Source organism: Meles meles, chromosome 7 (assembly GCF_922984935.1).
Source record: "Meles meles chromosome 7, mMelMel3.1 paternal haplotype, whole genome shotgun sequence".
Lineage (NCBI taxonomy): Eukaryota > Metazoa > Chordata > Mammalia > Carnivora > Mustelidae > Meles > Meles meles.
In genome coordinates this window covers 83,749,925-83,762,635 of record NC_060072.1, presented here as the reverse complement: position 1 = coordinate 83,762,635, position 12,711 = coordinate 83,749,925, and the positions used below count along the sequence as shown (strand labels likewise).

At 33.3% G+C, this 12,711-nt stretch overlaps 1 protein-coding gene across 1 annotated transcript in view; it reads right to left on the bottom strand.

Moving 5' to 3' along the window:
• Nucleotides 1-12,711, bottom strand: part of ARID2 (AT-rich interaction domain 2) — a 176,080-nt gene that overhangs the window by 47,554 nt on the left and 115,815 nt on the right. The window contains exons 7-14 of the mRNA XM_046011910.1: nucleotides 11,393-11,459; nucleotides 11,049-11,299; nucleotides 10,622-10,718; nucleotides 10,316-10,525; nucleotides 9,306-9,473; nucleotides 3,059-3,140; nucleotides 1,026-1,160; nucleotides 193-389 (exon numbers count right to left, since the gene is read on the bottom strand). Coding sequence (XP_045867866.1) covers nucleotides 193-389; nucleotides 1,026-1,160; nucleotides 3,059-3,140; nucleotides 9,306-9,473; nucleotides 10,316-10,525; nucleotides 10,622-10,718; nucleotides 11,049-11,299; nucleotides 11,393-11,459 — 1,207 coding nt within the window. The remainder of the gene's footprint in view (nucleotides 1-192; nucleotides 390-1,025; nucleotides 1,161-3,058; nucleotides 3,141-9,305; nucleotides 9,474-10,315; nucleotides 10,526-10,621; nucleotides 10,719-11,048; nucleotides 11,300-11,392; nucleotides 11,460-12,711) is intronic.

Genomic DNA, 12,711 nt, shown 5'->3' with positions numbered 1-12,711 from the left:
TTAATACAAGAAAAAATTAAGAAATTAACATCTAACAACTTTGCATCATATAAATATGGTAAAAGTAACAGAATAAGCAAAATATGCTACTGGAAACACAAAGGAAAATTATACATTTTAAATTTATACAATATACAGTTTCATTTTGCTTTTTTGTTAAATTAGATATACTTAAAACTCAAAAATTAATACCTGCAGGTGAAGGACTTGGAGATACATCAGGAACAGAATCAACACGAACAACAGGAGTAGAAACTGGTTGCTGCTGATAGTACATCTGAATGGGGAGTGGTATAGCCCTCCGTTTTACTCCTACTACATGAATATGTGCCTGCCCGTTGCTACTGGAATCCTCCACTCTCTTCACTGTATGATTTGGAAAGACCGTTCTGTAAAGTACACACACACTTAGTTTTCTTAACTAGCACGTGAGCAAAAAACAGATTTCTAACAGTGTTTACACGAACAGCAGTAGTATATTTACTACTACAAATGTACAAACCAGTATGATTCATATAGTTCTATTCTGCAAAGGTGGAAAGCAAAGAAAAAATATAAAACATCAGTTCCCCAATTTTAAAAATCATTATTTATTAACATTGTTAGGTTTTAAATAAGTTTATACCCTATATAATTAACAAAAAAGCTGCATCTAGGTAGTGTCTATTTTATGAACTTTGCATTAATACCAAAAGCCTCGATATTTGAAGAGTATTAGTTATAGACTATTATTCAAGATTTAAAAGGGCAAAAGTCATGTCTTTAACACAGTAAAGTGGGTAGAAAAAAGTTCCTCCCTTCCTTTCTTTGATAAGCCTCATAATGTTCAAACACAAACACCAGGTTTGATTTCCAAAATCCCCTTGTATTTGAATTTCTATCTCACAACAACCTAGCCAAGGTGAAACTTCAAGTAGTAGAAATATTTCAAATTAGACAGGTGGTTGGTATTTTCTCTAAAGAGCAAGAGATGTTCTAAGTGATACGGATTAACTTTGTTTAAAGTTAACTACTATGCATCCTACCTAAGACATTTATAAAATCCAGTTGAAGTTAGGATTCCACCACGAGCTAATTTACTGCATGTTGAGAGGTACTCAGAATACATTTCTGCTCGAGAGACAGAACAATCTGGATTTACTTCAAAATGAGCATTTAGCCTAAAAAAGAGAAAAATAAATGGCATTATGCAGTTTATTATAGAAGAGTTCATACTAAATATAGTAAAACCATTTGAAGGCAATGTATTATAAAATAATATTTATGCCTGTTTATCAAATGTCACTATCATGTTATTAGCAAAAATGCATGACAGATTTTAGACTGATGAAACTAAACAAAAGATTAACCACTTAATCACATTTATTTTAGTATTAAAAAAATCATTAACAACAAATATAAAAACTATGTTCACACCCCAGTGAGAACTGGGTTGGTCTGTTGGCAACAAGTAAGTTTCATTCAATCAATATCTACTAAATTTTCTGTCTTGCAATAATTAAAATATAACGGAAATTCCCAATAATGAGCTATTTCCACTGGAGATGTGGAAAATGGAAGAAAAACTGAACTAAAATTAAACTTTTGTTGTCTCTTCAATCAAATCCTTTAAGAAAAAAAACTTACCTAAGCTTTCAACTACACTTTAAGACAATCATACTTCTCCCACGCCTCACACTTCATTCCCCCATTTCAGAAATCTCTATTCATAATGCAGTACAAATTAATTCAAACTTCAGTTTGTCTTTTTCATATAGTGACTTCCATCTATTTATCAGTTAGGACTGGAGGCCAAATTATCATCATAGGATTCTTTTCTAGGACTTACTATACACATAACAGGCCAACTTATAGCTGTTTATATAAACTGAATCAAATAATACTTATGATTATTTAATTTTAAAATGATTCTCTCCCTCCTTACTAGAACTAGCAGAAATGTACAAATGGGCTTTAGAAGACCAAGTCCATACCTAACACACACACACACACATTTTACTGTGCATGTGGTACATACTTTTCCCAACTTTCATAATTCTTTGAGTGCTGAGTTTTCAAAAGGCTTAGATATAAAAAACTTTTTTTTGGTTTTAATGTAGAAGACAGACATTTCCAAGTATTACTGGAAGTGATTCATTAAGTATAAAGTGTAAAAACATATAAGGTGAGGAAAAAGAAAATAGAGATATTTAAAACCATAAACCTGACTTTAAGCAAAGTGGAAAAGTCTAGAGAAAACTGCCACAGGAACAAAGATATGAAAGTACCAAAAATATGGAACACGGAATGACAGGAACATGGAATGGAAGACAAATCATGTTAGAGAATAGGAGAAAAGGGATCAGAGAAAGAAAATTTTTGAAGTAATACATCATCAGAAAGTTTTCATTCAATCTATTAATCTTCTAAAGAATTTAAGTTGGAATTCATAACTCTGTGGAAGCTACCATCCACGAGAAAATGAAATCTAACCAAGTCTACAGTTTATTTTTTCAGGAAGTGGCTGATACGTGACTAGTCAGTCTTCTCAATAAAATATTTTCAAGTTGCTTATTGACATGTAAACCCACTAGCTGTTGTATCATTTGACTCATTTCCCCCTACTACTCTGAAAAAAGAAAAATTAACTATCAATGAACAAGAAGTATTGCTTGTGATGAAAAAGAAGAGACATTTAACAACAAAATCTGTTTTATTTTTTTAAAGACAGTCCAGTTCAGTTTTAATAAAACATTAATTTAAGAAATAAAAATCCTGTAATCTGACAAATCCTATTTTCTACAAAGTCAAAGATAACATTTTAACACAAATTTTACTCTGAAAAGAAGTTAAATGGTGTAATTTAATTCTGGAGATTCTGATGAACATTTTTCTTTTAAATTATTCTAAAATGCAGGTGAAATGATTTTATTTGTCCATTTTCTGTTAAATGATATTCTACTCTGACTAAAAAGAAATACAGAATAAAACATTCTGGATGACTGTTGAAATACATTTCCTTTTCTCTTTTGCTTTGTTCTTTCCAAGGATAAAGCCTTAATAGAAATAAACCACTTACCACTGACAAGCAAACTTCTCACTATCTATTTCCACTATTCCTGGAGGTGGAGCAACATGCTGTGCTACAACTGCTCTGGAAGCTAAAGAAAAAAATACATTAGCTACATCATTTGTACACACTTAGTCACTATATGCCATTTTAGTTCATGGACGCTGAAACAATTAATATTCACAAAGACTACCTTTCAAGAAGTGGTATAAACATAATGAAAATACACAAATTTGAGAAAGAAACTTACAATGGAGCACATATCATACCAGGCACTGTCTTTGATGCTTTATATAAACACTTCACTATCATTCAAGTAGTAACAATAATATGGATTATACAGTTAATATAAACTCTTTTTCCCATGGGTCAGACACTGAGTTAAATACTCTATTTATATTAATTCTTGTGTGAGATGGGTACACATAAGGAAACTGAGACTCAAAGTGATTAAAATAACCAGCCCAAGGTCACACAGCTCAACGCATCAGTAAATAAGAATCAGTTTAGTAATAGAAGAAGACAGTATCAGAAATAAATACTTCACTTCTGAATTTAAAAGATTAATATTAACTCTGCAAGTGGCATATATATAACATTTCTGGGAAAAGATGAACAAAAAGTATGAACTAATTCAAGAAAGGATTTTCATAAGATTATTCTTCTGGGAGAAAAAAATCTGTTGTAATAATAGTTTTCCAGTACACCTTTTGTCCTAAGAGAGGCAAGATGGCTGGGTAAAAATGTACTAGTTATTAATCTTAAAACACATACCAATTTCTGAGATTTTACTTATGACATATTTTAAAACAATTCAAGTCCAGTGAATAAGTCAGATCATCTATTATTTTCTAACAAGTGGATCAGATCTGTAGAAAAATAAATGTTTTCTTTTCTGCTGTATATAAAAGAACTAATGAAAACATAAAAATATGATAATATACTTAGCCATATTATGATGATTTAAATATGAATCTTACATATTTTTAAAATTAAAAATTACACTGCTTCATCAGCATTATTTTACAGTTTTTAAACTTATAAAATGTACCCACTATTTTTCAAATAACGTTTTAGCGAAGTTCAGAATCCTCAGACAGAACAAATATATTTCTAAAATTACTAGAACCCAAGGAGCTCCACAGCACAGTCAAATCTGTGAATAATCAAAAGCCATCCTGACTTATGTTTGATAAAACTCCAAGCTTTCACTGGGATAAAAGCTAATAGCTGTCACTTACTGAACATTTACTCTGTATTAAGCTATTTACATTTATAAAACATTGTTTATTTTAATCTTATTTATAGGCCTAAATTTAATTATCCCCGTTTTGCTAATGAAAAAAATAAAGCTCAGAGATTAAGTTTACAAAGGAACACATGATGGAAATGGCAGAGCTGTGTACAGCTGGGTACTAGATTTGAATCCAGGTCTGTCATATTTCAGATACCATACTATGGCATGCTATTTCTTAACAGAACAAAATAATTACAATCAAAACTATTTTCCTGGTGCAACCCTGGCTTATCTTTTTTTCTCCTAACTTGGTAACGCCATTACAGAAAATATCCAAGCAGGGCCAATCTTCCTCCTTTTTCTTTTCAATCAATTGTACTACGAGAGAATATAATCTATTCGGACTGAAATCTCCTGAATCAATTAATGATCAGTTGAGTGAAATATTAGTAATTATGTTGAAATTACAAAAATTTTACAAATAATATATAAAGAAGAATAAAGCAGCCACAATTAAATTAAGACGATAAACTGGAAACACAGAATTACTATAAAAACTGAGAAGCACTGCCCTTGGGAAAGATACCGAAAGATTCATTCCAAGTGATTCAAAGGTACTTATACTTTAAAAGGAATCAATTTCCAGGGGCACCTGGGTGGCTCAGTCAGTTGAGTGTCTGACTTTTGATTTTGGATCAGGTCATGATTTCAGGGTCATGGGATTGTGGGATGAGCCCTGAGATTGAGTCCTGAGACAGGCTCAGCACTCAGTGGGGAGTTTGCTTGAGATTCTCTCTTCCTCTGCCTCTGTCCCTCCACAACTCTCTCTCTCTCTCTCAAAATAAATAAATAAAAATCTTTAAAAGGAATCACTTCCCAGATGCTCAACTTCTGTATATACTCTTTTCTAAAACTGTTCTTCTCCCAGTTTGGAACAGAAAGTCTTAACTTTCATCCATCCTTTATAGCAATGCAGGTATGGTTAAATGCATGGCTCTCAAGTCAGAGTGGTTGGTTCTAGATAGAGTTCCAGCACTTACTAGCTGTGTAACCATGGGCAAGTTAATTAACCTGTCTATAAAATGGGGAAAAGTAATAGTACACTGACCTCCTAGGTCATTATTAGGATTAGGGGAGTTTACATATAAGCCACTTAAAACAATGCCTGGCACATAGTTACCACTATATAACTGTCAGCATGATGATGACGATGATGATGACGATGACAATGACAATGATGACAAGAGGTAAAAACCTCTAGGACACCAAAGGGAGAATTAGAATCATTAGAATCCACAAAGCTTCGTTTAACCAAGGTATTATGGTAGGGGTTCCTATCTATATTTTATGATGTTTTATATATTATAGTTAAGGGCAATATTGGGCATGCGATAAGGACTATTCTGGCCCTTTGGTATATTCTGAATTCAGATATAAAGTGATGACAATTTTTGCTTAATGTCCTTTCCTCCTCTATTTTCTAACTTCTATCAAAAAAAGGTGTTACTTTTTTTTATTAAAAAAATTTCTATTAAAAAAAAGTTTCTATTAAAAAAAGGTGTTACCTTTGAGTCAGAATCTTGTATAAGTAAAGCACAGAAAATTTTTTAAAGAAATACTAAGGTGGTGGCATCTTATTTCATTCAGATGACAAGATCATGGCTCGTTTAACTGTCTTAGAATTCTGAAGTAAGGAAGGTGTCATGGGAACACCTATTAACCATATTTTCTTGGAATGAAAAATAAAGCTGGACCTTTTTTAAGTAATGAAAGGTGAGATTGATTAAAGCAAAATACTTTTGATAATAAAGACTAACTTTACCAGTTAGGTTGTATGGGAGACATTTTCTGTAGCCGAATGGGAGAAATCTGCAGTTCTAAGGTTTTTACAAAAAGTACTCAAAGCACATGATTAAAGTACCTTATCAAAAACTGTATGGGTTTTGAATATTTCAATTTTCCTAATCCAGTGGTCCTCAAAGTATAGTCCCCTGACCTGCAGCATCAGCATCTCATGGGAACTTGTTTAGAAATTAAAATTCTCTGGTCCACCTGAATCAGAAATTCAGGGTATGGAGCCTAGAAATCAGTGTGTGAGCCCACCAGCCAATTCTGAGGCACCCTAAAGTTTGAGAACTGCTGTGCTAATATTTCTTGACTATATCAGGTTAAACAAGTTGCATCTAAGCAAAAGTCAGCAGGTATATTTTACAGTCATATCTAATATCTTTTTGACATATTTCCAATAAAACTTAAAAGTAAATGTAATGACTGGGCAACATATTCTTTTATGAGTCATATGTTAATTCTTTGATTTCAACATATCAAAGAACTCAAGTTGACAGAAGATCATTAAATATAATTTTAATAATTTTGGATAATTCTGAAGTTCAAAGAATTGTAAATTCTATCCTTAGCTATTTATTGATGTGAACTAGATTTTCAAATTAAATCTATAAAAAGGAAAAATGGAGGTAGAATTGATGTTGAACCCAGTTTCCCTCTAGCAATAAAAAAACATTCATTTTCATCTGGAAAGTGTTACTGGAGTAACACTTTCCAGAGAACCACCTCATTAAGAGATGAACTTCTAATAGCTACTTTATCATGTACTGTTGTTTCATGTATTGCTTATTTCTAAAACTTATAATGATAAAATTTTAAATACTTAAAACTTTATAGAATAACAGGAAACTGAAAAAGTTAAATTAAAATGTCTACATTTATAGGTGATAAGTACAGATAGAGTGGTGGATATGAGTTCAAGGAGAAAGAAGGTACCATAAAATTTGATATTAAGTGTCTGTGTATTTAAAATGGATGATGGCAAATATCAAGATTCCACTGGATACACAAAGTACTTTTTATTTTAAAATGTCAATTTAATATACACAAAAAATCTTACAACTATTTAAATTATAATGAAGAAATTTAGATGTCAAACTAAAAGCGGGTGAAAGGTTACTTAAGTTTTCATCGTGATAGGAAGTGAGCAAAACTTCTGAAGACAACCATTCCATAAGAAAACAGTATTAAACAAATGATGGGGGTGGGGGACAAACTATAAATGATAACTAATCGAACAATTAAAAGTTGTCATTCACGTTGAGCAAGTAATAGAATGCTCACCAGTTCAAAAGTGAATTTTTAGGTCCTTAGAGGCTTATTCCCATCTCTATCAATGAATTACTATATATATATATGAGCAAGTCACAAACTCTAAACGTTTAATTTGTCCATTTGCCAAATGAAGGCCAAATCTTATTTGAGGGGATGGGTTTATTTGTTGAGGTCACTGGTCAGTGAGGAGGCAAAATCAGTAGTTTCCATCAAAATTACTCTTAAATATTCTTCAAATGGCCCATTTTATTTCAGTGTATCACTGACAATTTATTAATTCCTCTAACTCTCGGTTGAACAGTTTCTCTACAGCCCTCAGTTAATTTAATCTTTAATTTCTTTAATCCTTAATTTCTTCTTTGAGTATAGAAATCTACTGTCCACTTAACTGGTAAAAAGAACTGTTTCATTTCTTTGTCAAGGCTGAGAAAACATTGTTATTTGACCACTGAATCGCAAGTATGTTATTACCTGTGGGTTAAAGTTACAGAGTAGGTTAGTAGTCAAAATTACCTATTTTTTTCATGCTTCATTGTTTGTCCAATCTTGTTAGTTGACACCAAGGAAGTTAAATACCCATGATACAACTCTACCATGCACTTCAGAAGGACATAGTGGAAATCAATAAAATATGTGATACATATTACATACCTTTCATGTGAATAGAGTATATAATTGTGATCCTATGAGTTAGAGTAGAGGAGAGACTGAGATCATGATTAAATGACAGGAGAACAAGCAGCTGAGAGATGTGATGGAAGTCTGAACTGAGGCACTGCACTGGCAACTGAAGAAGCCAGGGTATTTAGGAAGACTCAACAAGATTTGGGGATCAAATGGACACAGTAGTTAAAGGTAAAAAATAATGAGATTTTTGAATTAAGTATAGTGAGGGAGGTTGATGATCTAAATGCATTTCTAGGCTGAAGGGAAGAAGCAGGTAAAGAAAAAGAGGCTTGAGATATAGGAATAAGGAGACTGATATTCAGAGCACAGATTCAGAAGCTGGTATCTCTGAAGACAAGTGGAAGTTGAAGGAAAATGAGTTCAGATGCTAATAAGTTTATAAGTGAAGGGTAAGAAGTTGAAGAAAAACATGCCACATGGCTTCCATATTAATTGCAAGTGAGAGGTAATAAGATCAACTGAGAAGAATATCCTCTATTAAAAGAGTATCGTCTATTAAAAAATACAGGGAAAGAGAAATGTCTTGGGAATGGTGGGAGGTGGAAAAGAGCACGTGAGGCGAAAGATGGATTGTTTTGTTAAAACAAATGAAGGTAGAGAAAGCACTCCCCCAAAGGCTGAGAGTGCTAAAATATAAAAATGACGACTTATAACGAGCCAGGAGAAAGAAGTCCAAGGACTGAAGAGAATGCTCATTATTAGATAGCTATGAATTCTAATGAAAGACATTTGAGTTAAACAGAATTGACCCAAGGGACCTTAAGAAGGGTGCACAAGTGCAGGAACACAGACATGTGTGTCTGATCCAAGGCTCTGATTCTATGGTTTTTGGTTCAAGTATTAGGAGGTATTATAGTTATGTACTTGGGTGACCAGCTGGGAGAATTATAAGGTTATATACGATTGACAATTGCAAATAAGTTCATCAGGGCACTTCATATTGCTCTCACAATTGTAAATATCTAATCCCTCACACTCCTCGAATTTTTTTTTTTTTTTAATCTATTATACTATTCTTTCTCTGTGCTTACTTTGGTCCTACTGGTCCTGGAATGTATAATACCTAAGAAATTCAAGCTCATATCCAAGTTCTGCTTTAGCCTATTACACTATACAGTATCAGTTCCCTGTACTGCACATTTACATTTATCTTTAGTATTAAATCTTACATACCAGTAACCAGAATGAAAAACATTATGTAAAAACACTAACCTGGGGCAGATGCTACATGGGTCTGGGTTTGGACTTGTTCTACAGCTTGTGGCCTAATTTCAGATAAAACTTGATGACTGGAACTTGGATGTTCGACGAGTTTTACTGCAGCTAGTGCATCAGGGCCAAACATCTGAATATCCATAGAAACCAGACACACTAACATGTCTAAAATAAATTAAAAACCAATAGTTATTAGTAATATTATCAAACAATGACATTGCTGAAAAACACATGCTATACAGAATAACTGCTTCTCAGATGGCAGTCCCTGAATCACTGTACATCAGAATTATCTGTGGATCTTTGAAAAAGATTTTTAGGCTCAATCTCTGAAGACTGATTTAGTAGCTCTGCGATGGGGATTTGGTATCTTTATTTTTGAGAAGTTTCCCAACTGATTCTGATGTGTAGCCAGATTTCGGAACCACTGATATGGAAAGTGACATCTTAATTTCTCACTAATAATTTCAAGCTAAATCTCTATTTACTCTGGTTTTAGTATTTATACCCAAGATAGACATCATTCTAATCAATGAGTAAAAGTTAACATACTTTCATAATTGTGTTTAAAACAGACAACCCACTAAAGAGGTGGTAAGTTGATTAATTTTAAGAATAATACCATTACCAGCAACTTCTACGAATAAAAAGAAACTTTTTCACTCAGCTTCAGTTGCTTAATAGTAGCAGCTGACCATTTGAAACAGAAAGACCTCAGAGTTATAGCAATTTTGTTGGTCGTTTGGTTGGATTTGGTAAGTAGTAACAGAAATAAAGAAAGGAAAAGGAGTTATTGATAACCACAAACACCCTGGTCCCTGTATGACAGAAGTTTCTTGCTAATCTAAAACAGGCAGAAAGAATAACACAAACGTGTGTGTCTGAAAGGGTAATGATTCCTCAAAATAAATAGTAAACCCCAAATACCAATTGTGATTTTCTGTAGCACCCCATTAGATATATCTTCCTCAATAAAGAAAACAAATGTTTCTTTGGTTTAATCTTACCTATGCTCTTTTCTACTTTTGCAATTTTTGTGCAAGCAACATCTCCCATTTCTGTGAGCATATATAGCACCTCGAGTGTTGAGATCACGAGCAGCACATCAGGTAAAGTGAGATGACAAATGATCTCTCTGTATGAGTCCTGATCGACATATTCACAAATCAAAACACCATTATCTTCTGCTTTGCAAAGATTTCCCAAAATTTCCATGCCTGAAAAGCGTACACACACAAACACATATTTCTTTTTTAATAGATGATAAAAAGTCAGTGCATATTATACAATGAGAAAATTAAGTAAGTACTTACCCCTCATCTTTAAAAACCTATCCCTTGACATTAGGCATTTTGTAACAGTATGAAACATCAGATGAGTAGTTTTGAAATCGACAGGGTCCAACAGAAGCTGGAAAATGGAAAGGACACTATTGAGGTAGCCCTCTTCAGTGCTGTATATTTCAAATTTAATAAAAATTAATGTTTTTTTTTAATGTTTTTTAAACAGTGTTGCCCAAGTTTTTAAAAATTTACTGTGGGAATTGACATCACTAAATCTGGAGCATCGTTTCAAATATTTTTTCCAGAAAAGTGTGTGATACCACAGTTAGGCAAAACTATATGTAAGCCTTTCATATTCTCTAAGCATAGCAAATACAATAATGCTACATACTAAAAATTTAAAGTAAATATCATTGCTAACTATCAAAACTGTTTTAAGTTACTATCACATGCTTACCTCAGCTGCAATATTTCCTAACGTGTCAAGGCCTAATTGCCTTAGAGAAATAAAATGACTATGTGCAGAAAGTAATAGGAAACGAAGACAGGTACGATTAGCTGCCAAGAGCTTAACATTGCCCTCTTCAAAGGAAAGATTTCGCAAAATCACTGCAATCTGAAGTACCCGTTGTCCTTCAATATCATTAATGCCCAGCTTTCGAGGTGGATGAAATAAAGATTCCCAAATCCATTCTCCTGATGTACCTTCTATAATAGAACACATACATTTTACTTAAATTGATATTTCATTTATTATTATTGATATTTCAAAGTTATTTAAAATTTTTCTTACTGTCTTACCATGAGACTTGTTTCTGTCAGAAATGAGGTCACGTACTTCATTATCATCAACAATGTCTTTCCAAAACTGTAATTAAGAAATTATTATACTTAATTCTGACATTTGAAAGAACTATTCTATTACTTTAAAAATAGTCACACAGGGCACTGGGTGGCTCAGTGGGTTAAGCCTCTGCTTCGGCTTAGGTCATGATCTCAGGGTCCTGGGATCGAGTCCCGCATCGGGCTCTCTGCTCACCAAGGAGTCTGCTTCCCCCCTCTCTCTCTGCCTGCTGCTCTGCCTACTTGTGATCTCTCTCTGTCAGATAAATAAAATCTTAAAAAAAAAAAAATAGTCACACCTACTATAAAACTATACAATTTCTATTTATTTAGAGAGAGAGAGAGGGTTGGGAGGGAATAAGGGAGGAGCAGGAAAGAGAGAGAGAAGGAATCTTTTTTTCCCTTTTTTTTTTAAGAGAGATGGAAAGTGGTTGGGGAGGGGCAGATGGAGAGGGAGAGAAAGAGAATCTTAGGTAGTCTCCATGGCCAGCACAGAGACTGACTCAGAGCTCGTTCTCACAACCTTAAGATTATGCCCTGAGCCGAAATCAAGGGTTGGATGCATAACCAAATGAGCCACCCTAGTGCCCCTAAAACTTGTACTTTTAAAAATCCATGTAGACATCATTCTGTGCTATTTAATTAATTGACGTAAATACATAACTTTCTATAAGTTTAAGGTACTTAAATAATAAGGTATCATTTCAGATTAGGGATTCTTAAGCTGGGGTCCACAGACTTCTAAATGGTCTGTGAAAGAAATTAGGGCATCTGTGAAATTAAATGGAGGGGAACAGTGATATCTTTATGTTCATTACCTCTAACTAAAATTTGGTATTTCCTTAGCAATTCCTTCAACGCTGAATGTCAGACAAAAAAACAAGTAATAGTAGCAGTACCTGGGAATATGTCACCAATATGAATTACAGAGATTTTCTGATCATTTTACAGCTATGGCAAGTATCTAGAAATAGTGCTTTATGCTCATTAGTATCTGAAAATTATGACAGTCATTAATTCTGTCATTAAACAGCACACAATCACAGTATTCCTGTTTACAGACATGCCTGAGACATCACCTGGCTAGCTACTGAGCAAATCTACATCTAGAATAAAATCAAATATTTAAGTGGTGAAGTTGTGTTCCCCAAGTTTTTAACCCAGATATTTGACTTGCTTTCTAGTATTCCAGATCTCTAAACTGTTCTTGATTCAAATGTGAGAAGAGATGAGTCAAGATCCATGGTCAATGTTCTTTTTCAGGCTAAGAATCAAGT